The sequence below is a fragment of the Labrus mixtus genome, chromosome 9 (genome assembly GCF_963584025.1).
Source record: "Labrus mixtus chromosome 9, fLabMix1.1, whole genome shotgun sequence".
NCBI classification, from domain to species: Eukaryota; Metazoa; Chordata; class Actinopteri; order Labriformes; family Labridae; genus Labrus; species Labrus mixtus.
This window is the reverse complement of record NC_083620.1, coordinates 16607777-16635722: the sequence shown is the minus strand read 5'-3', so window position 1 is coordinate 16635722 and position 27946 is coordinate 16607777. Positions and strand designations below refer to the sequence as shown.

At 40.3% G+C, this 27946-nt stretch overlaps 3 protein-coding genes across 7 annotated transcripts; 1 reads left to right on the top strand and 2 right to left on the bottom strand.

The window, feature by feature from the left end:
* Nucleotides 1-36: 36 nt before the first annotated feature.
* Nucleotides 37-4743, bottom strand: cep57 (centrosomal protein 57). 3 transcript variants are annotated; one of them, XM_061046565.1, is made up of 12 exons: nt 4430-4742; nt 4092-4269; nt 3582-3782; nt 3362-3483; nt 3072-3200; nt 2847-2924; nt 2526-2621; nt 1832-1912; nt 1516-1733; nt 1268-1412; nt 964-1183; nt 37-651 (listed from the first exon to the last, which is right to left on the bottom strand). In XM_061046565.1, exons 1-11 carry the CDS (start codon nt 4472-4474, stop codon nt 1007-1009), a joined length of 1470 nt encoding a protein of 489 aa, XP_060902548.1. In that variant the 5' UTR covers nt 4475-4742; the 3' UTR covers nt 37-651; nt 964-1006. The 3 variants fall into 3 exon arrangements, with proteins under 3 accessions (XP_060902548.1, XP_060902549.1, XP_060902550.1); XM_061046566.1 differs by having other exon boundaries at nt 37-299; XM_061046567.1 differs by lacking the exon at nt 37-651 and having other exon boundaries at nt 671-1183; nt 2526-2615; nt 4430-4743.
* Nucleotides 4744-4920: 177 nt separating this feature from the next.
* On the top strand, nt 4921-11871 carry mre11a (MRE11 homolog A, double strand break repair nuclease). Its single transcript, XM_061046561.1, has 20 exons — nt 4921-4987; nt 5615-5694; nt 5842-5974; nt 6141-6301; nt 6390-6477; nt 6600-6741; nt 6855-6969; nt 7213-7398; nt 7493-7664; nt 7778-7858; nt 7943-8072; nt 8814-8914; nt 9028-9198; nt 9292-9351; nt 9434-9614; nt 10479-10565; nt 10801-10865; nt 10946-11007; nt 11167-11263; nt 11479-11871. Exons 2-20 carry the CDS (start codon nt 5675-5677, stop codon nt 11518-11520), a joined length of 2094 nt encoding a protein of 697 aa, XP_060902544.1. The 5' UTR covers nt 4921-4987; nt 5615-5674; the 3' UTR covers nt 11521-11871.
* Nucleotides 11872-12484: 613 nt separating this feature from the next.
* Nucleotides 12485-26800, bottom strand: tmprss4a (transmembrane serine protease 4a). 3 transcript variants are annotated; one of them, XM_061046563.1, is made up of 13 exons: nt 26467-26800; nt 17095-17149; nt 16851-16994; nt 16490-16642; nt 16276-16402; nt 16076-16195; nt 15555-15595; nt 15131-15293; nt 14859-15025; nt 14480-14575; nt 14208-14350; nt 13899-14051; nt 12485-13689 (listed from the first exon to the last, which is right to left on the bottom strand). In XM_061046563.1, the coding sequence occupies exons 1-13, from the start codon at nt 26491-26493 to the stop codon at nt 13678-13680; spliced, it is 1401 nt and encodes a 466-aa protein (XP_060902546.1). In that variant the 5' UTR covers nt 26494-26800; the 3' UTR covers nt 12485-13677. The 3 variants fall into 3 exon arrangements, with proteins under 3 accessions (XP_060902546.1, XP_060902545.1, XP_060902547.1); XM_061046562.1 differs by having other exon boundaries at nt 15555-15598; nt 26467-26799; XM_061046564.1 differs by lacking the exon at nt 26467-26800 and adding an exon at nt 22842-23196 and having other exon boundaries at nt 15555-15598.
* Nucleotides 26801-27946: the final 1146 nt, after the last annotated feature.

Sequence of the window (27946 nt, the reverse complement as noted above, 5' to 3'; positions counted from 1 at the left end):
TCATAGGGCAAAAAAAAGTATCAAAACATTTCAGCCTTTTTTTTTTTTTTTTTTTTTACTTTTGTGACTATCAAGCAAAACCAGGAGATTTTCTGCAGCAAGGGATATCTTGGACTTTATTAAACATGATATAACATTTTTTTTTTCTTCTTGGAGTCTTTTATTACCATATAATCTGTCGATACCCAGAGGTCTAAATGAAACCTAAATGAAATTCTTTGGTCCTGCCAGATTGCGTCTTCAGAAAGCTGAGCTGTGATTTTGAGAGTTTATGCCCTCTGCTGGTGAAACATTTAAACCTGTAGTTGAAAAAAAAAAGGAGAACACCAGGCTGAATACCCCAAAAAGTAAAGTAAAACTAAAAAAAATGGTTTGATAATTAATTAAAAACTTTATTTTGATATTTCAAACTGCTGTTAAAAGTAGTAGCTCAGTCTGTAGGGACTTGGGTCGGGAACCCGAGGTAGCCGGTTCAACTCCCAATACGGACCATAATATGGAAGCTGGAGAGGTGCCAGGGCATTTTCCTGTATACTGCCGAGGTGCCCTTGAGCCAGGCAGCGAACCCCCAACAGCTCTGGTGCGCTCCCTGCGTAGCAGTGTGTAGCAGCCCCACTCTGACATCTCTCCACTAATACATGTCCACAGGTCCTGTTTGTGTATGTGTGTGATTCAGGCCTATGTGTGTGAGAAACATGTCCCTAAATAACAGAGTGTGAAATCAGAATTTCTCTCAGGGATTAATAAAGTACCTGAAACTGACAAAAGACTGAAGACTGAACTGACAAAAATGTAATCTAATTTGATAAAATGGACTTTGTCTTATAGGTATGTACTGAAGTCTTTTTAAGTTGCTCTTTCAGTGGATCATAGGACGTAGAAGATTAGGAGATATTTATTTTAGTTTGGTCTGAGATATTCAGTACTGATCATGGGTCAGTAAAAAAAAAATATAGCACCAACCAGATTATTAACCCAGAAGCTGTTTTCAAGTCCTGGTGGGTTTTCAGGTTCTTAAAGAGGTCTGCAGAGCCTTCATGTCCCTCAGCAGCCGCAGGTTTCTTTTGCTTCTCTCTCCTGGTCGAACATTGACAGATCCTGCAGAGCGACCTCTAGTGGACACTGTGGTTGTCACTCTCACCTCATTGCACTTAGAACCAGCCTCCTTTCTAAACTTCTTTACCTAGAGAAGAGAACAAAACATATCCTTACACTTTCAGTTTGTTTTTGTAGTGTGGACTGAACTGTTTTTAGTGTGAGAACCCACCTGTGTTTTGTGTCTGTAGAGCTTTCTGATCTGCTCTCCTTTCCTCTCCATCTTCAGCAGCAGTGTCTCCTGCTCCCTCTGAAGCTCTTTTCTTTCCTCTGAAGACACACTCGCCTCCACCTGTCTCATCAACTCTTCCTGATCCCTGCAACCACACACATACACACATAGACACACACACTGAATGAAATGTAACAGCATTGCAGGCATGTCACGCCTTGGAAGAGCTCCCATGCAGTAACACTCACAAGCTCATGAGTCGCAGCTCCTCCTGCAGAGCTTGCAGCAGCTCTGAAAGCTCCTCTTCGCTAGCAGAGGAGGAAGTAGAGGAAGAGTCTGAATTTCTACGACTCCCTGTCTTGTTGTTGGATAGGACTCGGCTGTTGCAGAGGTGTGGCTGGTGACGTTTCAGTTGAGACAGAACTGACTGGACGTTTGCTCGGACTGAGTGGCTGCAGCCCACTGACTGAGAGTCAGGACAGAAAAGAGAAAAATAGAATTAGGGACGTAATGAATTTAATAGTTAATTCCAATTTATTTTAATACCATAAATACATCTATTACCGTTCCAGCAACAAAAGGAACATCTCTGAGGCTCAGTCTATAGTGTGGTTGTGTACAGGACGACTCCTGTGGTGATGCTTTCTGGAAAGAAAAAAAAATCAACATAGTAATGTTAAGATACACAAAATAATTTATATTTAGGAGTATGTGTCTGCCTGGTGTTTTTTCAGGGGGCAGAAAAGTGCTGATTGTGCGCTGAGAATATAAGAGCTGCACGTGTGTGCGTTGTCTCTATGACAACAGTCTTTTAGAAAGAGGCCGCTGTGTGACCAACACTGCTCTGATGCTTTTTATTGTATGTTTTATATTCGAGATAGTTTTTGCCCTTTCACTATGAGAGCCAAACGGAGGATGCTTGCCCTCCTACTTTGTCAGGATGCACAAAAAAGGCGTAGCACTTGGAATAGCGCGGGGGGCTGCATTTTCTCTCCAGGGTGGCTGCTGCAAATGCTCTCTCCTCTACGATAACAACACATTAATAGACTGGACCATAAATTATTACAAAATATTGAAGTTATCAGTTTGAATGACAAAAAATGTTTTCCCTCATTAACGGTACATGACAAGTTTGTTCAACAAGATGGACTTTGAAGCACTCTGTCTCACCTCAAGTGTTTAAACATTGACAAGTGAAAAGGTAAGGAAACCATTCTAGGTACACTAATCAGTAGTAAAACCTTGTAAAGGTCTTTACCTTTGATTCACAGTTCTTCTCTTTAGACTGTCTGGACGACAGGCAGGGTGACACTGACTGCAGCAGTATCCTATTGGCCTCCAAACCTGTCTGCAGCTGACGAACACACACACACACACACACACACACACACACACACACACACACACACACACACACACACACACACACACACACACACACACACACACACACACACACACACACACACACACAGATGAAGCCTGCTTCTAGGTAAAATACACATTACAAGCTGTCAATGTTAAGTCCAAAAAGAAAATGGTATCTTAAGATGAATACAAATCAAAGCCAGCTTGTTACCTGCTTTGCCTTATCCTGAACCAGCTTTCTTTGGTGCTCCTCCTCCTCTAGTTTCATCTCCAGCTCCCGGATCTTCAACTGGCACATACAAACACACAAAAACATTAATATTATATTAATGTGAAAATAAAGGTAATTTTTTCTCCTGTCTGTGATATCTTGTAGTTGTAGTACCACTAGTTAAGGTGAATATCTACTCTCATTTCACGGTGTCTTTGTGTGTACCTCAGCGTCGTTTTGTGTGCGTGTCAGCCGCCGATACTCCAGCTCCAGTCGCTCCAGCTTTTCCAACTGGAGTTGCTCAGACACTGTACCGGACTGTTTATCAGCTGATTTAGCTGTCTCCATGGAAACCTAAAGATGCATAGAGTAATTAATACAAAAAAACCTACTCACTCACACCATAATATCATTTACGCTCAAATATTCCTTTAATACAGGTTTTTGTGTATCTCTATGTCAAGGGATTGAGTGTCTCTATCAAAGCCTATGACATAAAGAAACACCAGGTGAACCTGCTGTGTGAGAGGGCTGGTCCTGTCTGCCTTAGCACTGCGCAGCATCCCTCTCATGTAATCCAGCTGTCGCTCCAGCTTCACGCAGCGAGACTCTGCAGCAGCCAGGTGGCTGATTAACACTGTGGAGAAAAGGTGAAAAAACAATAGGACACCATAAGATACTGGGGAAAATAAATAATATCAGCCGAAAGGTTATACTTTGTTTACATACACCCACCTTGATTGCAGTTGGACTGGCCCCTTTTCTCTTTCGCTGTGTCGGTCTGATCATTAAAAAGCCTCCTTGTGACTTTATCACTCTGCTGATGCATGTGTGACCCATCTTTCCCTAAAGTGTGCATATTTACTTCAGTTTTGCCTTTTTGCAACTCCAACCTCCTGATCTTCTCCTGGAGGTTCCTCAGGGCAGAGAGGATCGCTACACAAGGACAAACATTGATTGTGTGTGAGACGGAGGAGAATATTGTAAAACATCTGAATATTTACTGGTAGATTTTAAACTCAGGGTGTGACTGTGGTCACTGTGTTATGACATAAGACTCTGAGTTTAGAATTGACGACTAAAAGGGAAGGATAATGCTGAAGGACGAATAGATGGCCTGTGCATCTGAGACATTCAAGTAGTGTGGCATCATGTTACACATGCTGTAACCATGGAGCTGTGAAACACTACGATACCTGAATGGAAACTTTGGGAAGGGAAATTAACAGATGTACAAAAAAATACCTGCACTGCTGGTCTCTGGGAATGCCTTGCTTGGTGATGATGGGCGGAATGACTGATGTGTGCGTGCTTGAGGAGTGTGACGCACATATGTGTTGATGAGGGGACAGCGAGCAGGATACTCGTTATAAGATGTATGTGACAGGCTGTCAGTAAACACTCCACTTGGTGGACAGAACTCCTGCAGAGAAACAGGGATATATGTTAAATAAATCATTTTGAAGCTTGAATCTTAAAGACTTCCCACTGCTCTAAGGAAGTCTAACTACCTTTACGACTAATACAAACTGTTTAGGCGAACAGATTTTATTCATAATTTAAGTCAAACATTGTACCGCTACCTTCTCCCGCGTCGCATCAGCGGCTGTTTTTGACAGCTTGTCCATTGAAATGTAATCGGATCCAGTGTGCCTCGCTTGTGTTATTAAAATATGCACAGACAGTAAAATAAACAAACGCAAATATTGGTTTGAAGTAGAGAAGCCAGTCCTTTTTTTTTATTTACTACTGGTAGCTTTCTAGCTAAGCACCGCTTCTACAGCTACCAGTGCTGCTAATATGGGTTGTGAAAACAAAACATCACTTGACTTGACAAGCCACACAATCCAGGATATCTGATGGGTTTCGATGATATATATCCCAGCCCTCCCCGCCAGCTACCGGAGCGATCTAATTTACTGAAGGACGGCGAGACCGGTGTGCTTGTATGTTTAAAACCAGCGCACATCGCTTTGTTTACCGGAAGTGTAGTTTCTGCTTCGCTGTCACTCCCAAGACAAGAACGGCTCTGCTTCAGAATAAAACTACAATACCCCAAAAGCCACCTAAAAAAAAGGGGCGGGGACAGGGCTTGCAAGACTTGCCGGGACAAATATGCTCGTTGTTGGTCTTCGGAGGAGGTGGGTGGAAAGTGATGTGTTTTCCACGCGGTTTTTTAAAGCATGTACAAAACTGTATTATGAACATTTTTTAGACGTATTGTGTGTAAGTCTAACCCGTTAAACTTAAACTGTGTCAGCTATTACATTAATAGCTTCCTGTCAATCGTTTCTAGCTTACATTGAAAGCTAATGTGGCGTTAAATTAATTCAACATCATCTCAATAAATTAGCATTTAGTAACATGTTACTAGTAGTGTTAGGTAATACTTTACGGACTGATAATTGTGGGCTAGCTGCAACACACCATAACACAACTTAGTGCAGTGTGTCGTATGTAGTTTCTGTTTTGTAAACATGGCTCCCATGAGGAAACTCTGACAAAAAAAAAAAACAAACGAAAATATAATTTTTTTTGACTCACTGTCTTAACTGACTTGTTCTTGACGGAATAGTTTGTTATTAACTAATTCTTCAAATGCGTGAACAGAAATCACAACATTACATGCAGCTGTATTATCAGTAGCCGCTGTGATATTGTTGTTGCATCCCTGCATTTGTTTTTTTTTGTTTTTTTTAAAGCTTGTTTTATTGTTTCCCTAAATGCTTTGAGACTAAATGTAACCTTTCTGATGATTTTTTTTGCAGCTCCGCATTTTGCTGACAACCTGCCAGGTGTTATTAGATCTCTACACATCTCACATCACCATGACCTCAGAGAACAACTTGTGAGTCTATTAAATGTATTACTTATTCAAATATCCTTGAGCCGAATATTTTGTGACTGTGTGTTGGTTAGTTCACAACAGATTTTCTATTTATGATCCTCCAGTTGATATGATAGTTGTTTCACTGTATTTTGCATCTTTTTCTAGGGATGACGAGGATACCTTCAAGATCTTGATCGCTACAGATGTTCACCTCGGTTATCTCGAGAAAGATGCCATCCGAGGCAATGACTCTTATAACACATTTGATGAGATCCTCAAATGTGCAAAGACAAATCAGGTGTGTGCAAGTTCATGATGTGTACGTGTATACAGGTAAAAAAAAAGAAAGTTGCCTTAACATCAAATCAGTTTAATAAATGCCTCCCTCTGTGTGAATCGAGTTTCAAAAGTCTAGCTGATCTAAATCCCTGCTGCTTTCTTTACACTCACTTGTTTACTTGCAGGTCGATTTAATCCTGCTGGGAGGTGATTTGTTTCATGAAAACAAGCCCACCCGCCGATGCCTCCACAACTGCATCACTATGCTAAGAAAATACTGCATGGGGGACTCGCCCATCCACTTCAACATTCTCAGTGACCAGACCATCAACTTTAACACCACCCAGTGAGTTCTGCTGCATTTGTCTTGTTATCATTATCTTGTTGAATGAATGTCATATGAATGTTGTTATATATGTACTGCTGGGTTATAGGTTCCCCTGGGTAAACTATCAGGATGAAAACCTGAACATCTCCATTCCTGTGTTCAGCATTCATGGTAATCACGATGACCCCACTGGGGTAAGTTTTGTCAAGCAGAATGGTTGATAATGAGGCAGAACATCTTAAAATGCACAAATGTGCTTGATTGAGTTTTTTGTTCCTAAAGATTGCTGTAATGTAATGTTACTTCCTTCCTCAAGGCTGAAGGTTTGTGTGCGTTGGATCTTCTAAGTGCTTCTGGTCTTGTCAATCACTTTGGTCACTCCCACTCAGTGGAGAAGATTGAAATCAGTCCAGTACTCCTGCACAAAGGCAGCACCAAGCTAGCCTTATACGGTCTTGGTAAGTGTGCCTTTTGTGTAATAATTGTCGGCATTGTCCCAGGATTCATAAAAAAGAATAAAAATGAAATAGTTGTTTCTGTCTTCATTTTGTGTTTTTGTGCGCGCGCCTAGGTTCTATCCCAGACGAGCGATTGTACAGGATGTTTGTCAACAACCAGGTGACTATGCTTCGACCCAAAGAAGACCAAGATGAATGGTTTAACCTCTTCACCATCCACCAGAACAGGTGTGTGCCTGCTTGTGAATGTTGATGTCAGATTTAAAGAGAACAAATAGATGTACATTTTAGTTATAAATTAAAATATGACTCTTTTGACTAAACAGAAGATGTGAGGAGTTTTTGCAGTGTTTTTTTAAAGAGGTTAAGTAATAATTTGGCATGTTCTCTATGTAGTGATTCTATTAAATCTTTATTGCTAATGTCCACAAAAAAATTATTCTTATTTCTGTCTGTGTTTATTTTTGCTAGGAGTAAGCATGGGCCCACTAACTATATACCTGAGCAGTTCCTGGATGAGTTTCTAGACTTGGTGGTGTGGGGTCACGAGCACGAGTGTTTGATAACACCAACCAGAAATGAACAGCAGCTCTTCTATGTGACACAGCCTGGCAGCTCCGTAGCCACCTCTCTGTCCCCGGGAGAAGCAACCAAGAAGTACACAAAGACGCACACGCTCGCAGTTTTCAAATTCTGAGTGGGTTCTTCGGAAGTGGTAGGAACTTAACCAAGGCTGTTTGTGTGGATGTAGGCACATAGGACTGCTAAGGGTGAAAGGTCGAAAGATGAACCTGCAGAAGATCCCTCTGAAGACGGTTCGTCAGTTCTTCATCCAAGATGTGGTGCTGGCTGACTACCAAGACCTCTTCACACCTGAGACACCCCAGGTCACGAAGAAAGTGGAGAACCTGTGCTATGCAAAGGTTAGGTCACAGACATATAGAGACACTAATATCTGTACTCAATCTTTCTAGATAAATGATAGTATATATCTATCATCTAGATGATAAAATAGATGATTTATTTCTCTCTGTAGGTAACCGAGATGTTGGAAGAAGCTGAAAGAGAAAGACTCGGATGTCCGCTCACCCCAGAGAAACCTCTAATTCGCCTGAGGGTAAGAGACACACATATCCAGGGTTTGCGCACATCTTTGTATTAATGCTGTGTTTTAATTCATCCTCTCCATTTTCTCCCCAAGGTGGACTACAGTGGGGGCTTTGAGTCATTCAACACTGCACGCTTCAGTCAGAAGTTTGTAGACCGTATAGCCAACCCGAAGGACCTCATTCACTTCCTCAGACGGCGTGAGCAAAAGGAGGACATCAAAGGTGAAGAGCCCCAGACTCATTTCTCACTTTGTTAGACAATAAAGTTACAATAACCTTGAATCTTGAAAGGCCATTTGAAGGCGGAATATATCCGTCCGTCTCTCTCGTGCAGCATGTAACCAAAGTTGCAGAATGGAGGGATGAAGTGGTTCCGCCCCTGATCCACCATCAGATGTAGTGGCGGGCATAATGGGGGGAGACAAACAGGCATTATGTAATGTCGGAGCCGGTGAGGTGGAACAGTGATGTGTGTGTGTGTGTGTGTGTGTGTGTGTGTGTGTGTGTGTGTGTGTGTGTGTGTGTGTGTGTGTGTGTGTGTGTGTGTGTGTGTGTGTGTGTGTGTGTGTGTGTGTGTGTGTGTGTGTGTGTGTGTGTGTGTGTGTGTGTGTGTGTGTGTGTGTGTGTGTGTGTGTGTGTGTGTGTGTGTGTGTGTGTGTGTGTGTGTGTGTGTGTGTGGCTCCCGCTGTGTGCTCAAACGCCATGCCTCTTGTGCTCCTCGTGGGGTTCTGCATGCTGTAATGCAATGTGAAATTAAACACTGGGAAACCAATACTGTGCCGATACGGATGCATTATGTCAGTACAAGAGCGTTACGACGGCAGAACCTTGTGATGGTGCTGTTGCGAAATGGCAGTCTGTAAGCAGCCATAGACTAAAAAAAACTGCTTAGGCTTTACAGTTTACACCACAGAGAAGTGTATAGTTAGTCTGTTTGACATGTTTCAACCTTTATTTTTTCAGATGAAGTCAATATTGACTACAGCAAAATATTAAAAACCACAGCAGTCGAGGGGCTGAGAGTGGAGGACCTAGTGAAACAGTTCTTTGAGGCAGCAGAGCAGGTACTCTACACACCTTTTTTTACTTTCAAGTATTTACTGAACGATCTAACACTTGTATCTATTTTCCCATCGTGTATTACATAAAAAAAAAGTGTGTGTTTGTATTTTCACAGACAGTGCAGCTGTCCCTTCTGACCGAGCAGGGCATGGGCAAGGCCATCCAGGAGTTTGTAGACAAAGATGAGAAAGATGCCGTCGAGGAGCTGATCACGTACCAGTTAGAGAAGACACAACGCCACCTCCAGGCCAGAGGAGTAATCACAGAGCAGGACATCGACACAGAGGTAAGGAAATGGGACTCACAAGGGAAGTAGGGCAGATGAAATGAATGTTGAACATTATTATAATAATAACAATACATGTTTTTACATTTCCAGATCCAAAAATTCAGAGACTCCAAAAAGAACACGAATGAAGAAGAAAATGAAATCAGAGAAGTCGGTACCGAGTTTTTACAAGCTTGGGATGTTGTGTTGTCTGTCTTTTCTAACGGTTTGTGCTTATCTCTCTTTCCCACAGGCTATCAACAGAGCAAAAGCTCATCGTTTGGAGCGTGCAGATGAGCCTCTGGATAAGGACATATTAGATGACCTTGCTGATGTTGATATGGACTCTGATGGAGGCTCGGTCCCAACCCCTCCCCCCACACGAGGCAGAGGGCGGGGCAGCAGAGGGCGGGGGAGTCGAGGCAGAGGGAGAGGTTAGGATACCAAATGATTTTTTGCTGTTATATAATGAAAATGGGACAACCGCCACAATGGTTAAAAGACAAATTAAGGAATGTAGGCCTGGTGCAAGGGCGATGACTCAGAGCAAATATACTACTGAAGGTGCATTCACACATACTAAAATCTCCTGAATTTTCCTCAGAATTTTTGGGGGTGAGCTGCATGTGTGAACGCAAACAGCCAAATGATTCACCCCAGCTTTTTCCAGAAATGTTCCTGTCAGCCGCCTAGAAAAATATATCTTTGGGAACTAGATGAATCAATGTATGAATGCAGCAGGTAGTAGTGAAGAAAATACACCAGGTCAAATTCTGACTGGATATTTGCCAGACGTGCAGCTCCATAGGGAAGTAATAGCACTTGTGCATACAGTGTAAAAAAAATGGCGTTCTTAACAATTAGGCTCTTGTGGTATTGAAACGTTGTATTTTAAATAACCATTGTACTGAGATAAGAGCTTGTAAAGTTGCTTACTCTGTGAAATGAATCCATACTATGAAGGTTATAGTGTAGAAGTTTTTAGTCAGTGTATTACAGTTCAGTTCAGTGTATGAAAGGTTTCATAATCTTGAGAGTTGAAGTGTCATCGGTTAATCAGAAGTTACACCTACTGTGGATAGCCCTGGTCAAAATTTGAGGATTAAGATAAAGGCTGGATGATTTTAAAAGTTGTTGGCAGAATAGTTTTAAACTATCCCGACAAAGACCTAGAAGTGCTTGTTTTAGTTTAGTCCTTATTACATTTTTGTAGACTTGAATACAGTGCAACAAAGCAGGGACACTTGATGTTGTTCATGATGAATCGTTGTTTCTGAACTGTTTCTCTATTCATCAAGGTGCTACCGCCTCTGAACCAAAGCCAGCCGGTCGAGGTCGCGCCCACAAATCCTCAGCCGCAACCCAAAGCAGAAGCATTATGCAAGGTAAAAAGAGTATGACATAATGTGTAACTGTGACGATGTAGAAACACACGTTAACGATCTGTATACAAAACTAATAAGTCAGACTTCAGGTCTCACAGAGAGGGAACCTAATCTTATTTCATCAGTGTATGAATTTAATTAACTACATTTACTGTGTCTTACCTCTCACCGTTATTCTTTTACTTCAATATTTCTCTTCATCTCTTCTTCCTGTTCTTTATACTTTATTGTGCAGCATTTCAAGCTCCATCCCAGAGATCATCTCGGACTGGAGCGTCCTCATCTTACTTAGTAGATGAAGTAAGTTAAATGCCAACATGATACACACATTGATTCTTCTATTCAGCCTTTCTACACTCTAACTAACTTCACATCTCCAGTTGACCATTGATGACTCAGATGAAGACATACCTGTCACGAAGGCTTCCCGACCCCCTGCAAGGTAGGTTAGATCGACAGCATGGTGGTCCGGATCAATCTATTGGGTGATCTATGTACACTATTGGCACTATTAACACACTTACCTCAACCAAGGGAATATTTAAAAGCTGTTTTTGTTCTTATGTTTGTTAAATTTGGGTCCATCTGTTTCTTACCACAGATCATCGTCGTCATCTTCATCCTTCACTAAGCACGGCTCTCAGAGCCAGAGTCAGTCTTCCAGAGGAGTTGCATTTGATGATAGTGATGATGATGAGGTATAAAAGAGTTTCATTCATTTAACATGTAACTTAATAGTTTTCGGAATTTGAAATAATTAATGTCCTTAATTGTTACATTTCTAACTTTATGTATCTAACATAACCTTTTATTGCTGCTTTCATAAATGATCTTAACAACTTCATAATCTTAAACAAAGTGTTAACACGAGTGTTTTGAATCTTTGTACTCTACCTTTCTTTTCCTTCTTCAGGATAACCCGTTCAAAGGCCCCAGCCGTGGTTCACGGAGATAATCGGGACTGCTTCTATACATCACGGCTTATTTTCTACCTAATCAGCAAATTCTTAATGAGCAAGTGAGCTGCTGCAGTTTAGTTCGAAAGGACTTTAAAGTACATGTTCTACTATCAGTCTTCCTAATGTTTACAACAAAGAATCAAGATGATCAGCTTCCTCCAATCAGTCTGTTCTGGGGGAAATGGCATGGTTCAATTCTGTGGTGTGTCTAGGTGGGGGATGTACCAAAACTTCCTGTTTGTATCTGAAGCCACCTCAACCTAACAACAGGTGGAGCACGTGTCACTCGGTTTGTGATTGGCCTCTGTAGTTCACTGAGGATTTAATAAACGTTTGTTCATGTCTAATCAACTGTCTCTTTATGATGTGTGGTATGAAAGACTCTGCTCTTTTCACCCTCTCTGAAAAATCAATTTGTGTGCTACATTGTTCAACATATTTGGGGTCCTAGGCTCCAACAAATGGACCTAGAGCCCTAATCTTTTCTCTGTATGTCTTGCTGCTATAAGTGGTTCTGTAGAAGGTCATGGTAGAAATTTAAAAAGGTGTTAGAAAAAATGAACGGGGACAAACAGGTCACGTAGGAAATTACATCTCTCCACCATAGAGGTGTCAGAAGTACAAAAATAAAAGGTTTTTTAAAAATGAAGCATAAAGCAGACATTAACACAACTTTAAAGTTTTAAAAGTGAATTTGTACACGTCAGATTTATTAGTCTCTGTTGAACAATACCTTCACATTGCAAAGCATTATCCACTTATTGTGTATGAAATTTGAGTAGAAATTGTAATTGGATCCTTTTTGGTCCAGTTTATATAATGATTTGCACAAACCCTGTTCACTGTGGCTTCCTTTGTGAGCCGAGGGTCAGAGGGTGTGTGCCTGAAGGTGGTGAATGGAACAAAGACAGATCCAGTTTCTTCTAGCACACACACTTGTCAAGAATATCAAGACAGCTGTTCTGGTTACCAAGTTTTATTACATTTACAGCCTATATACAGGTTCATATAAAATCAAGAAAATGTACCATATATACACTCCAATGTTATGCTACCTTATTTACAGTCAAATGATATCCATTGTGTCTCTCACCACACGGTGCATTGAGAGATTGAGACAAACGCTATACATGATCAGATAGTTGATTTTACAGTATATTACAATCCAAGTCCACCATGATTCTTTTACTCAAAAGTGCCAGTTTTTGTCATGCTCTGTGGATCACTTTGATAAATGATGTACTGTTATACTGCGATATAACTTTGACATTAAGAGATACACTTCCAGTTTTACCTGAGAGCACACATTGTACTAAATGTTTCTCATTTACATTTTTATGGAAGTGATGCTTATATCTGTATGTCCATTCTGACCAAGAGCAAATCTTTTAAAGGTACACTGCCCAATTTCTGATTGCACTTGAACTCAATTTGGAGGTACGATGATGCATAGCAGAAAGATTTGAGTTACAAACAGCACATTTGAATCATGTCCACATACATACAGGTCAAGTATTTGTCAATTTCCACATAAAGTGCTCAAACCAATGGTGTGGAGCAAACGCACTGTTCATACTGCAAAGCGTACATTTGTCCTTTTAAAGGCACACGCACTTACATCAGCACCATGAATGTGTTAAGTCCACTTCTGTTGGCACCGTTAACCTGAGGCTTCACACTGATGTCTGCTGGCATTAATAAAGCACAGGGTTATCCCGTCACCCTTTTTTTTGTTTTTTAGATCACATGACCCCTCACATAACGTTGCACACCTAGCACATCGTAGCACATGATATAAAGAACAGTATGTCTGTCTGGTAAGTAAAACATCTGCACAAAAAGGTTTGTACAGTTATTGCTAAGCCCTTATGTCAATGGCAACAACATAAATATTCTTGTTCCCTGAGGTTAGAACCTGAAATGGCAAAACAACACCTGAAATAAGTTTGTGTGATGTGTGTGATGTGTGTGTGTGCAGTGTTTTTGGCATATGGCTGTGTTTGACAGTCTGTTCTAGCTGAGATCGATCCTCATTTTCACTTTCTCTCCTATCTTCAGTCAGCCACGTTGAAACCAAATCTTTTTAGTTTCAGTTGTTCCAAGGTCAATTGGACCGGAGTCTGGTGGTGGCTGCTCGTCACAAACGGAGGATCTCAGGGATTTTTCTGGAAGGCGGAAGTAAACATTTTTATAACATAGGCAAATTTTTTTATCTAGTGTTAGTAGAGTTAGTGTTTCACCAAACAAACTTGACTACAGGAAGTAACAGTTTTTTTACTACTACATTCTAAATTTAGGTGGACATAATAAAAGATATAGAGAGAAGTGGTGTCTTCTTCTCCCTAAGAAGGTGACTAGAATCTGTATGCTGTACCTCAATGACTGTTTGAATCCAGTTTGACAACACTTCCACGTTGCAGTAGACACCTGGCCTTCCTTTCCGTGCGCACCCAACACCCCAGCTCACCACTCCCACCAGATGCCACTTAGAGGAGCTGAAGTACACCAAAGGACCCCCACTGTCCCCCTGTGATTCACAACAGCACAGAAACATTTTCACAATGTCAATACTGGGTGTTTCCACAAACAATCACAGATATAGAATTGTAGATATGAGGAAGCAAATTGATCTAATTTGACAGCGATGCATTTTTCAGTTTGCAAACTTGCACTCCGTGTCTACCTGACAGGCGTCCACTTTCCCCTCCAGGAAACCAGCACACATCATCCTCTCTGTGATAGAACTGCCATAAATTGAGGGGCTGGAGCACTTAGCCTGGTCTATCAGAGGGATAGAGGCCTTCTGGAGTGAAGGAGAAACATTACCTGGAGACCCAAGGAGAATGATACTTTTGAGTAATTGAGGTAACTGAAGACAAATGTTCTCTTTTTTTTTTTTTTTTTTTTACAAGGTGCAAGGTAAGAATGATGAGAGGCAGCGTGCAGATTTCTTACCGTCTTCCTCCAGGTATCCCCAGCCGGTCACAGCCATGGTAGCTCCCGCTTGCAGACCAAAGGATTTAGGAGGTAGACAGACCGGCCTCTGCAACTCTAAAAGAAAGGTGCAGTGCGTTTATTTAGTAAATGATGCCTTTAGGGCCTTTTTTGTTTGGTTATAGCTGTAGAAATACATGTATCACAAATTCAAATGACAAAATAAATAGCCTTTTGCTGACATATTCCCCACTAGGGAGCAATAGAGTAAAGCCTACTGCATACACAACTGGGAATTCATTTCTCTTATTAGGCAATGATCAGGTTTAATATGCTAACTAATATACCAAACAGTTATTTCTGTTCTTGTGTTTAGACCATTATTAAAATAAAGTCTTGCCTCCCACGCTGATCGGGCTGCTGAGTCTCATCATGGCAATGTCATAGTCGTTTCGTGCTGTGTCATAGTCTCCATTCAATACTATCCTGTCCACAGTGGAACCTCCAAGAGTGCCCAAATATGTCCGTCCTGACACCACCCTCCAGCCACTCAGCTCCTTCTTACTGCTGCAAAGCCCCAAAAAAAAGAAGAAAAAAAAAAGAGATTTAACAGGAAATTTGTTAACCTCAAAGGATAGTCAGAAGAAAGGCTATATATGAAAAATAACTGACCCAGCAAAGCAGTGGGCGGCAGTGACAACCCAACGCGGTGACACCAGCGAGCCTCCACATGTATGTCTTCCTCCCTGCTGCAGGCTAACCTGCCAGGGCCAGTCCTCAATTAAAGCATCTGTACCCCCAACAATACGGTCCTGAGAGCCCACATTGCCACAGTCTGAAAAACAAAATGGCACTTCATTTGAGGAAGGACAATGTTTTTTTTTTTCCACAACCCTTTATTTAAACTCTTGAAAACCAGAATGAAGAAGTAGTCTGTCGTGTGCTACTGAGAAGACTTTTTTTTTGCGTTCTACGGACAAGAATGGGCTTGTTACTGAAGTACTGGTGACATAACCATGTCATCTCAAAGATGCAAAGATAACTACTGTAAACTATGTTAATGGTGATTGTTGTTTAAAAAAAAAAATAAACTCACCTGAACAGGACAAAGACACCACAGATCCAGATTTGCACGCACTGCTGTTGGGGCAAAAAGAGGCATTTATTACAGATTTGCCATTATACATATACATATAACCTCACAAGCTGCCACACCCCCCCCCCCCCCCCCCCCCCCCCCAGTTCTGTTCAAATAACATTGGTCAGGTTTTTTTCCCCCACTTTCAAGGGAGATAAGACAGAAAAGGAACAAAAACTGTGGAGTTTTTTGTTTTTTTTTACTTAAAGGAACAGAAACGCTGAAGAAGAAAAACACAGTCTGAACAACACAGGGAGAGCAAAAGCTTGAAGATGAAACAGAAAGAGAGAGTAGAGTTGAAGATTATACAGAGAAAAAGAGGTTTAATAAATGTCTTTGTTGATCTTGGAACAGTAAGATTGTCCTGAACACCACTGACTGTATGGCTGAAATCAGATATATGATATGACAAATGCAGTCATGAACTGTAGAGTTAAAAGGGTCTGTTTTTTTTTTTTAATGACAATTGTTGGACTCACCGGTCAATGGTAGCCTGATGTAAAGGTGTGCTTGTAGTTCTAGGACGGACAGCTGTGAATGGTCCATTTTTCATGGACGACAGCAAGGTGTTCACTGGGACACTGGTGCTTTTAGGTTTACTGTTAACACAGAAAGGGGAACATGTGAGACTTGCTTTCAGCTTTTTCTATGCAATCATTCTGAGTTGGTGTCAGCTCACTTTGTGTATCCCAGCTGTTTACATGCTGTCTGTGTGTGCTTCTCGGTCCAGTCGTCACTACACACACTACGCCAACCGGTGCCAGCACTGTACACCTGCAGGACATGCCGACTTGACGTGAGACGCACTGCAAGGAGAAACGATAGACATGAGAGAAAGCTTTCTTTTTGTGTCCGTGATGACAAAGTAAGAACGAGTCCGGTGATCTATTTACCTGGAAAGGTTGTGTTGACTTTAAAGCTTGACACACAAGTTATTTCATCCTCCCCTCCTGTGCAGTCATGTTTGCCATCACAGGCTTTGCTTAACGGGATGAACTTAAAAGAACGCTTGCAGAAGAAGTATTTGCTGTCAATCAGATTCTTTACTGGTGGGAAAAGGTGGAAGAAAAGCGAGAACACAGATTAGAAAGACGGTTTCCTTGGTTGACTGAATCCTCTCATTGACTTGACACCATCATATAACATGTTCCTCTGTTATCGAAGCAGTGACAGCTAATTGAAATGTGAAGCCACCCCTGTGGTGCGTGCGTGTGTCCATAAAGGGAAAAAACAACTTAAGAAATGGTGACTCACTGAAGAATGCCGCAGTGGCCAGTATGCCCAGTAACACCACAACTGTTAGGACAGTCAGCAACACTCTCTTCCTTTTAGACGCCTTGTCCTTCTGAGTCTTTGGGGCCGTCATGGGCCTTCTGTGGCGGCCCGGTCGTGGAACCACTGGGAGTGACAGAGAGCAAACAGAAGCAATGAATCAAAAAACATAGATAATGATATATTAGAAAAGGAGGACAGCAGAGGGGAAAAAAGGACAGCTTACCTGCCTGCCTTGGATTCAACGGTCTAATGTTTTCCTCAGGCACCTGGACAGTCGTCTGAGGAAAGAGTAACAGAGATACAGCTAAATGAGCAAAGGCGTCAAAACAACAGTGTGCACTGGGTGGGATGAGAAAAAAATACAGTTTAAAGATTTTCATTTTTGGGCTTTTTGTGCCTCCAATGGAGAGATAGGACAGTGGACAGAGTCGGAAACCAGGGAGAGAGAGCGGGGAACGACACGCGGGAAAGAAGCCACAGGTGGGACGTGAACCCGGGCCGCCCGCCCGAGACGACAGCCGCGTTTGATATTGTTTAAATATGTGTCTATCCTTCAATATATCCAAAAATGCAAGTAATAGAAAACTTGATCCATGTAAAATCAGGTGCATAATATAATGCTTATCCTCAGTAGAATTATAGATTATGAAGGAGTTGATAGGAGTTGTCACCTTACACCCATGCTCCTTGTATATGTAAGACACTCTATATGCAGCAGGCTCCTCCTATAATCTGTTTCCAAACAGACCCACCTGTGAAAATGACAGACTGAACATACAGTACTGTGGACTGTTGTGTGGCTGCTGGTCTATTGGGACACCAGTCAGGCTCCCATTCAAATGCAACTGATATGGTGTAGAGGGAACACAATGTTATTTCTTATGGAGGTAGCGATGGTGTCCACCCTTCAACCACAGGAGCCATAAACCTGAAGTATCCTAAGGCAAGGTATCAGTTGTTTCCCAGTTGCGTAACTGTGTACAGTACATTGCAGTCAGTATTTTGTAGGAAAAATGACAAAGGAAATCACCTAGAATACAATAGAAGGGAAAGATACTCCAAAGACAGGGTTCACAAAGGGCGAAGGAGCTAAACTATTCAACATTTTACAATGAGCATGATCCCAACAATTAGGCACATGATGGTAGAGAGACTATTGGTTTCAGGTTAAGTGAGTTGAACAGTTACCAGATGGGAAGCTGGGAAAAGGTAAAAGCGTCCATGCATCCAATAGGTAGTTCAGGCCTATCATCCATTTCACTCCTTTAACAGTTACGGCTACATTATATTTCACTGATCATCAGTGATGACCAATTATTGAGCAGAAACTCCAGTACATGAGAGTGCTTGCATCTAACACTTCTAATCCTAATGTAAGTTTTATACGAATATGCTGTTTACTTTGAATCTGCAAACTCTGTGGATAACTCCCCACAAAGCCACATAGGTCTTTTCCAGTTCTGCGGCATGTAACCATAGGTAACACACTTTGACTGCCGAAACCGAAGCTTACTTTGTTAAACTCATGTCATTGTCTTTTTTTTCAGCATGTGTCCAATGAAAAACAGGATTCGAAAATGTTTATTTATTTCCTCTGTCGTTGTTTATAGGGAACTCACTTTGACAGTATGTCAAATAAGTAAATATTTAGGGGGTTATAGGTAACTTTAGGGCAGTAGAAAGTTATAAACAAAAAGCTGATATCTGCTGCTTATTTACACACTCAGCAGAGCAGTATCCTCTTTCATACCCTCAGCCTTCAGTTCTGTTTTCAGGCTTTTCTTTAGCTGCTAGACCAGGGGTGGGCAACTGGCGGACCCCATCAACCCTCAACGTGGCCCTCGGGTCAATTTTTACATATCAATTAATTGGAAACATGAAGAAAAACATGACAAAATCTGCCATGAAATCATGAAAACCAGAAATATGTCCATAATAATATTTGATCACTGGTATATATTAAATTGGAGACATTATTGACTGTAATTGTTTTTGTATCCTTAGAATTAAATGAATGTGGCCCTCGCTGTGACCAAATTTGCCCATCCCTGTGCTAGATGATCCACTGCATCCACCTGCCAACTGTGTTTGTCTGTTGTTGGTACTCAGCATCTTGTAAAGGCCTACAGTAGATTTTTTTTTTAGCATGCCTGCTGCATGTGAACAATATTTCACACCTGGCAGGCCGACTAACTGTAACTTCACACAGAGACTAGATTCCTCAAAATGTTTTGAAAGACTTACTCGACTGTCAAACAAGTCGTTATAATGGAAAATACTGGGCTGGAATATGTAAAATGCGTTTAACTTTATTTTGTCCAACAAAAAAACATCTTCTCAGATGTGGGATGATCTGGGTTCTGATATCAATTTATGAGGCCTATAGATAATATGTTGGCCCAAACCATGGTCTTTTCCCAAAGGTTCAAGTAGTTTTGGTTTCCCGAAACTTACCATTTTGCAGTAATCCACTCAGAGGAACAGTGGGTTATGAAAGCATAAGCCACTTATGGTGTGAGATTCACCAGAGGTCAAACCGGATTATACAACTATTTCTGTGTCATAAATATTTGCCTTGCAAAATATTGAAAATTTGCATTGAAAATATGCAAAACTACTTAATATCGACAACTTGCTATAAACAATTTAACTGGCATAGCTTTACCCATAAAACAATCAGTATTCAATCTACTGATACATTATTATTGTTTACCATTATATTAGAATAGCTCTTCAGAGATCATCTGTTTTGTGGCACTGGAATTGTTATGCTCTTATTTCATCTCTCTCAGTTGACAGATTGTCCTGCATGTTTGCTTTTCTTCATCACAGTTGAATCTAGCTCATCCTGTATCTTTCACATGACTATGGAAGCTTGCTGTAAGTAGACGTTTCAGCAGATGGTAGGCTACACGGTTACTGACTGATTGTTTGAACTGTTCTTCAAGCTGTTCTTCCTTTGTCTTTTGAATATTTGATATATAAATGTTGAATTTCCTGAACCATAGCTAAACAAAACAGCTGAAACTGAGCACTATTATACACACTTCTTCTTTTTGATTATAGGGGGAAGTCCCTGTGTGCGTGTTTATGCCTCACTTTGCTGCAATTCCTGAATTAAATGGTCTAAAATGAAGTTTGATGGTAGGCTTTGACGCAGTCGTCGCTTGTAAGGGACAAGGCAAAAGTATAGACTTTAAGAAGAGGCAGGGAAGAATGTTGTTGGACAGGTTTTTTTGGAGCTCACTGCTATGACTCAACTATACTGACCGAGAAACAACATCAGACTCTCTTATATAAGCCAGAACTTCTCATGGTCATCATGTATCTTGAAAAGTGCATACGTCAAACACCAGCACACCTTGTTCTTAAGTCTTTTGGTAGTTTTGTCACGGATCTCAAAGATTTCTCTTCATTGAAACGCAGAGTGTTAAATTGAAGTATTGTGGTCAATGCTAATTAAAAAAAACTAAACTTGCATCATATATTAACTTTATAGCTTTATACTTTTTAACTTTATGTAACAAGAAGTAAAACCTGGATCCATCTGAATCAAATGCATATTTTCTGGATTTCAATTAAATTGGCAAACAAATACCACTTTTCATTAACTACTATACAGGTTTCAAAAAACCTTCCAGACCACAACCCCATTAAAGATTAAACAATCTACCTAAGTGTTGCTTCCTATTACTGCACAATGTAATGAAAAAGCCAACCCCCTTACAACAACAATACTGAACTAACAGTACATTTCAGTGTTTGGATTGGCACAGTGTTAGAAAGTATAGAAATATATGTTACAGGGAAATAAATAAATAAACAAATACTTCTGGTTACATTTAGCATTTCATCTGTTGGGATCACTGATCAACTGCAACCATGTTCACCCACGTTATCAGGGCCAGCATTGTCCCTTCACTCATTTCTGTACGTTGTATTTATCAATACCTGAAGAGTCTGATTCAAACTGTGTTTAGCTTGCTCTCATGTTGTGGTTCACGCTTTGTTCAGAGTCACATCATATCATCCATATGTTGCTTAACCCTACGCAAAACTGCTATACAAACAGGTTTATTCAAATTAGCAGGTTAGCACTAATGCTAAGGTCATGTTCTATTATTTCATGGTAGAAAGAGAGAGTTAAAGAGATAAAAAAAAACATTAAAGAGTGCTTATCAAACCTGAAATGGTCAGAATGATGTAGAAACATGATGGAAATAGGGCATTTGTTGTTTGTTTCCTGTATTAGAGAAACTCTTCCGTCCTTTTCCTCTCTGCTAACATTTCTCACCCCTCCAGCAGGGAAAGCTTCATGAATGTCGTGACCCTGTTACAGTGTTTTTTGATACTTCCTTGCTTGTTGATTCTGCTTTTTTTTTTCCCTATAGTTTTTTAAAAACTTTTTTTTATTTCATTGGTACAAACTACCAGAAACCTCCACAGTGGTGATATCTGTGTGAACTATCAATAAACAAAAGTCCGCCAAACAATCAATTACTCATCATAATACCGGCTGACTAACACCTTAGTGAAAAAATAACAATGCAGAAATTAGGTCAACAGAAATTAGATTTAATCCTCAATAAATGAGGATTAAAGGCAAGAGGAACAAGAGAGCAAAAAACCTGGCAAACCAGAAAGATGGCTAAAGAGAGTCAATAATGGAGTCCTGTTTAGTCATGACATGATCATAGTTCCTGCTGGGAAACGATAACATCGTCATTGTTACCATGACTACGATAAACCGTTTTACTTGCAAACAATGTGAAACAATCTGATGCTACAAGCAAAGCAGGACCATGTCCAAGTCAGACTGATATGGTGGACACATACGGATCTGTGTGTACTGCTTCCTCTCCTGCTCCAGCCACAAAGCATAACTGGGTCATCTTTACAGATAAAGCAGTGACACTGTGAACCTTTTGTTAAAAGGAGGTGTTACCCTCGCAGCGTCTCTGCTTCTTTGGATCATGTTCCTCTCAACTGAATCTTTGACAAAAGGGCTTTTAAGAAACGGCTAGTGACATGTTGGTGGAGCTTTAATCGCAAGCACAGATCTAGACCAGTGCAGACCACACATGATTAGATATATAGTGGCAGAAAAGAGCTTGTACACATTTAAATGGGCAGTTGTGCACACCTGATAGTGTTGACCCCTGCTCTCACATAGGTACTACACACAGGAGCTAAAACTGAACCACTGCCTATGTATCTAAATACGTGGCTTCACTTTCTATAAGGATTCCTTCCATGGACAAAGTTTTAGATTTTTTTTTTAGGAGCCAAAATGACCACAATGGTTAGTTCCTCTACAAAATAAACATTAAAACAACCTAAAAACACCCAATCAAGCAGTTTCACATTGGAAATCAGTGTCTCTTCTATACTTCTTGGAAAAGCTTCAGGGGCTGTGAGCTGAACTGCTTCATTTTCTCCATGCTTAATACTCAGGCATCCGATATCGAACATACTGAATCAGATTTAAGGTTAAAGATGACTTGAAAAAACAGTTGCTACTAATTGTAGAAGCAAACGATGTTTCCATTAATCAATTTAGATTTTATTGCAGCTGTATCAATCAAACTGTATCCACACAAATCAAGCCAAGGTATTGAGAAGCAGTTGGACTAAGAACCTGGACCACACACTGCCCCTGATCACACACCTGACACACCTTTGATATGATACAGTACATGAAGCACAAGGAAGTTCCCCTTTTAGTCTGAGATCCCTTTTCCAACATGCAAAACATGGCTGGTGTTACGAGCCAGTTCACTGCAGGACTGCTTCAGCAGAAGTCAGCAAACACACCGTACAGATTTAGTATGAAAGTACATATCAAAGTTACAGCCACCACCAGTTTTATCAGTCAAATGATACTCAACTGGTCCCTCCAATGCAAATCTGTGTCCTAACTTGCTGTCCTCTCAATGAATATGTTTTTGATTTGACTTCAGTTGTACTCACCCACATGATGTAGTTGTCTTTCTTAAAAAAGGCCTAGATGCAGCCAACGGAACACGGAGCACAGAGTAAACACTTGCCTCCCTCCCTGGAGGTGGGACTCCTCTGAAACTCACTCACTATCTCCCGGTGCGTCCTTCTCCACTGACTTTCTACCACAATTCTTTGTGGTATGGTTTCTTTCTCTCTCTCTCTCTCCCCCCCTTTTTCTTTCTTCAGCAGTGTAACCGAATCCGTCTGACAGGGTGTTGGGCCTGCCCCCTCTTTGAAACCCAAGGGCTGTAATAAAGAGCTCTGGAGGGTAGCGTTGTGTTTAGATGCTCCGCAGATTCAGAGAAAGCTGTTTTGGCTGACCAAGCCCTGTTCTTCAAAACAAAACAGACCTCAAATAGTCCATGTAACCTGACACTTGAACCCTCCTCTACCTCTGGTTCTCTGTCTCTCCATACCTGTGTGGCTCCCTCAGGTTTGTCCCTCCTCCCACACATACTCCCACTTAGCGCAGTAAATCGCCCTGAGGCGGAGGTGTGGGTTGTTTTATACCTGTTTTGTTTTGACAGTCAGTTGGTATCAGTCAGGAGATCGTCTCTGACATCAGATTGTGACTCACATCATGCTACGTTTTTTTTTAGCGTTAGCATTCGAGGAAAATGACAAATCCACCCAATGACTTACAGAAATCCACAGTGGCTGTGAGACTTTTAGACTATTAGTGCTGCTTTAAGTGTATTACTAACAACTGCAATGACAATGATTGAATGCAGCTATTTTAATAAGATAATGTTTACAATACAAGCCATCTTAGCGTGGCGTATAAGCACTTTAACATTTGATAAAAGCCCTATAGCATTCAGTATAGATAAGGTGGATATGAATGTGGCATTTTCTTTGTATCCAACAAATTACCAGAAAGAGTATATATGCATTAATTCTAATTCATCCTGAGAAGAGCATGAATGTTTGTATTTTCACAGAAACTCTATCCAAAAGCTAGTATAATTTGTAACTGAAAATCAAAACTGTTAAACAAGATGTCCTATAAATCCATCAAAAGCTACATTTTAGGCTGGACGAAACAGGTGGACTAATGGGTGGCTGAAATTATATTATCACAAAACACCGTAGAGTTGTTCTAATACTGACACAAGCCTTTGATACCGCCTAAAATGCAGAATTGGGAATTATGCCTGTCAACACATCAATACCATAATTGATTATCCTTCCAAAATGTAATCAGTTCCAGGTACAATATTATATGAAAATAAGAAACAACGACAGTTTGTTAGCTGGGAGTACAATGAACATTTTAGTCAAACTTGTTCTTATTGGGTAATATTTTAAACTGCTTTTAAAAATTCTTATAAATCATGTTTTGCTTTATTTAGCCTCTGTACACGGGGCACGGGCACTAACCACACTACTGGCACTGGTAACTGAGGGATACTGGGTATAAGCCAGTATTCAAGTTTAGGTATCAGGACCAGTTTCAGGAGGAAAAAACATGTCTGAACAAATCTAATGAGCAGTAATCTATTCAGAAACGGATATTAAGTTATAGTTTTAATGGTTCATTTTTGTGGCTTTATTTGAGAGATAGGACAGTGGATAGGGTCAGAAATCGGGGAGAGAGTGAGAGAGAGTGGGACATGTTGGAAAGGAGTCACAGATCAGATTTGAACCCTGGCCGTCCGCTTGGAGGATTATAGCCTCTGTACATGGGGTGCATGAATTAACCACGAGTCTACCTGCGCCCCTTAAGTTATATTTTTACATTGCCAGAAAAGTCTCTGGCTCTGATAAATAAACAAATAAATGATCGGTTTTGACATCACTGATTGGATTGCGAACACAGCAATATTACAAATATGCCTGAACTAATCAAATCATGGAAAACAATACAGGAGCCATTTTTTCTCGCACGTAACTGATATTGTCTCAAATGACCTTTTAAAGGTTCAATCAATGACCACCATGGTCAGTAGGTCAGTACTTCTATAAATTAAGCTACCATGGATGTTATGGGACACTGAGCAGAGATAAAGGGCTGGGGGTTACTTTGGAGTGTGAGAAAAAAAAAAAAGACTGATAAGATTGGCGGAGGAGAAAGAGCCATTGTTAGAACAGCAGCAGCAGTTTGTGGTGCTTGACCTGGACAATTTAACTCAGTGAACCTCAGAGCTCTCTCTTAACCTTTTCTCGATTATAAAACGTACCTGTCAACTCGAATACTATCCAGATAGGCAGGTTAAATGTTTTGCCAGTAGCCTGTGTTAACCTTATTAAACATCCAGGTCACCATACAGGTGGCAACACATTTCAGAGGTTACACCCTGGTATGTCATCTGGCAAATGAATTTCTTTCATATACCGCTGACTGAGCCATGAGTCAAAGTGTCAACATCATAATCACTAAAAATGAAGGGGTTTAACAAAAAAATCTCCCTCACAGTTTAAGCTATAGATCAAAGAAATACTATATAGTCACTAGTACTTTTATCCTGTTAGATATGGTTAAACAATGGCCGACATGATGTTTGCTAATGCTATTAAAGAGAAGATGAAAGCAATTCAGAGATCCAAAAAGAATCAATTGTACGCCCTTGTTTGCGGCGAGGTGTTTATTGTTCTGTTGAGTTACACTGCTTCATTTCCTGCATAATCCCATCAGCTCTCATAGCACGGCAACCAAACATAACATCTCTCAGAATAATGAATTACATACGATGTATATTCTTCATTTCTTTGTTAATGAAAACACCTGTTGCCGTTTGTGAGCACATGATGTAACTGGGTGTAAAAAACAGACTGCTGAGTTGTCAGTTTATGGTCCAGATGGGTTACATATTAACAGATATATATCGCTATATGATTTTAGCTGGCACATTGTAAGAAGGAAATTGTGCCAACTAAGTGAACTACACTAAGATGGCACTACCTTGGTTACTCTAACCTTTTTTTTCTCAAGCATCTTTGTAAATGTAGAAACCCCTTGGCTTCTCATTGTTGTGCAAACAATGCAGCATATTCACACTTTGTACAAAAACACTTAAAAACAATACATGGATCTCAGAGTGAAATCTGTGATCATGCTGAAGCATTTCATTTCATGAGAAGGCCATTTTTTAGCAAATACAAAGGAGCATGAACATATAAAACTCTACTTTATACCAGTATAAAAGCGTACTAAATTAAAATAGATGTTTTTGACTAAACATAAAAGCCGGATTTTTCTTTTTAACTTCTCATAAGACGGTGGAGGGTTGTCAGTAGATTTTTACATTTCAGGAACATAAGGATTCAAACATTAAAAAATGTCAGGCTGACACATTTAAAATCTGTACCATTCCTGTAAGGCCTTTTGAATCCTTATCCTTATCATTCAGTTGAAGATTTGATTTAAGATTTTTTAGCTGACTGTGCAACACAGCAACTCAACGGTTCATTACATTCATGGATATCTCTGTGAAACCTTCCTGTTTTCACCATTAATATACTTATTTTGTTTCAGAAATGTGATTAAAGACACACATGACTTATTTAGGAAACTGTTAGTCAAGGTTATGAAGAAAAATGGATTTGCGATAACACACACAGAAATCATTCCTTATATCAGCTCACTCTTCCTCACCTGTAAAGCAGCGTTCAATGAAAGCATCTGAAGGTTGGGGGGAAAACAAGTTTCCTGCTGTCAGAAAGTTAGCAACTTTCTTCAGTTTCTTCAGCCGACCTCAATTGTTTGAACTGGGAACGTACTTCATAGTTCCTTCATCCCACATCTGTGACCTCCTTTTATATCAGATTGTCTCTCTCTCTCTCTCTCTCTCTGTCACACACACACACGAGCACCACAATTTACCATCAAAGCCACTAAACTAAGGTCTCCCTTCTAGTTGAGGCACCCAAACTCTTTTGTCCACACAGGTGTGTAATTTGTGAAACTTGATATCCAGCCTGAGAAAGGAAGTGCAGTTTGGAAACTTCCTGGTTAATGATTAACATCGTAAGGTTATCTGTACGCCAAGGAATGTGTCCTATAGTCTCATGTTGTATACTAATAGACATATTAAAAAAACTTTTGTTAGGACAAATTAGAATCCAAATGAAGAATGACTCAAATGCTCAAAGATCAGTTTATGATTTATTAAAGATAGATTAAGAAAGTGGACATAATTGTGTTTAAAGTTCAAATATAAAAAAAACCCCAACCTTTTAGAAAACCAAACACCTTTTTTTACACCCACCTCACCTCACTAACCATATTCAATGACTAGTGTAAAAGTAACAGGAAGCTCATGTGATTTCTGCTGGGAAATGTGTATCACTTGATATGCAACATATAAAGACTACAAAGTGATATGGGATATCATCATATAAAGGGCCTGATGAGCTTTCATTTTCTTGATCACTGTTAAAAGGATCAGTGATGCGTGTCGTGTGATGGAAACAATTGTAACCGTTTTCTTGTAATTTCATACCACATTTACCAGTAATTCAACAGATTTCCTGAAAATATCTTTTCTCTCCTTGCTGTTTCCGGTCACCTCATAAAGACATGGACCCAAATTGATTAAATGCTTTTTCATTTCAACTACACATACAGTAAGTTTCCCCCTTTTCCTTTGTTTACATTAGCAGTTCATTCAGCTTTTTTAATTTAGAGCCAAATGATCAACAGATTGCCTTTTTTATGTCATACTACATAAGGATTAGCAAATGAATAAGAAGTAATGCTTTGTCCACAGGAAGTTGCCAAATCATTACAAACGGAAAGTTCCTCTCAGGAGCTTAAATATATTTAAACTTGGATCCATTGATAAGGCTTCTATGGAGCTGAGTTGGTGGATGTTATGGAGGCAGGAACTTTAATTTAAACCTTTAATTTTCTCATGAATCTGGGGGCGTCTATTAGTTCTGATTAGTACGAGGAGTTACTCATATTTATCAGTAGAAGAGATAGTCACCGCATTAGATTCATGGTAGTAGATGAAGGGTAGATAAAAACCCACTATGCAGCATTCAAAACTTTGCTGTGGTTCATGATCTGTGGTCTGATGTGTAATATTTTGAATATGAATCGCCCACACTGGTTAATTAGAAGGAACTTTCCT

Excerpts from the sequence above, each read along its gene's own strand:
- tmprss4a (XM_061046562.1), bottom strand. The coding sequence starts at position 26,493 with ATGCTTTCATTGAACGCTGCTTTACAG. Across the intron at positions 14,576-14,858 it reads CAGCCCGATCAGCGTGGGAG|AGTTGCAGAGGCCGGTCTGT; the intron begins GCAAGACTTTAT and ends CCTTTCTTTTAG. Across the intron at positions 14,351-14,479 it reads GGGATACCTGGAGGAAGACG|GTAATGTTTCTCCTTCACTC; the intron begins GTAAGAAATCTG and ends TTGGGTCTCCAG.
- cep57 (XM_061046565.1), bottom strand. The coding sequence starts at position 4,474 with ATGGACAAGCTGTCAAAAACAGCCGCTGATGCGACGCGGGAGAAG. Across the intron at positions 4,270-4,429 it reads CTGATGCGACGCGGGAGAAG|GAGTTCTGTCCACCAAGTGG; the intron begins GTAGCGGTACAA and ends GTTTCTCTGCAG. Across the intron at positions 3,201-3,361 it reads CCAGCCCTCTCACACAGCAG|GTTTCCATGGAGACAGCTAA; the intron begins GTTCACCTGGTG and ends ATGCATCTTTAG.
- mre11a (XM_061046561.1), top strand. The coding sequence starts at position 5,675 with ATGACCTCAGAGAACAACTT. Across the intron at positions 6,302-6,389 it reads ATCAACTTTAACACCACCCA|GTTCCCCTGGGTAAACTATC; the intron begins GTGAGTTCTGCT and ends GCTGGGTTATAG. Across the intron at positions 9,199-9,291 it reads AGCAGGACATCGACACAGAG|ATCCAAAAATTCAGAGACTC; the intron begins GTAAGGAAATGG and ends TTACATTTCCAG.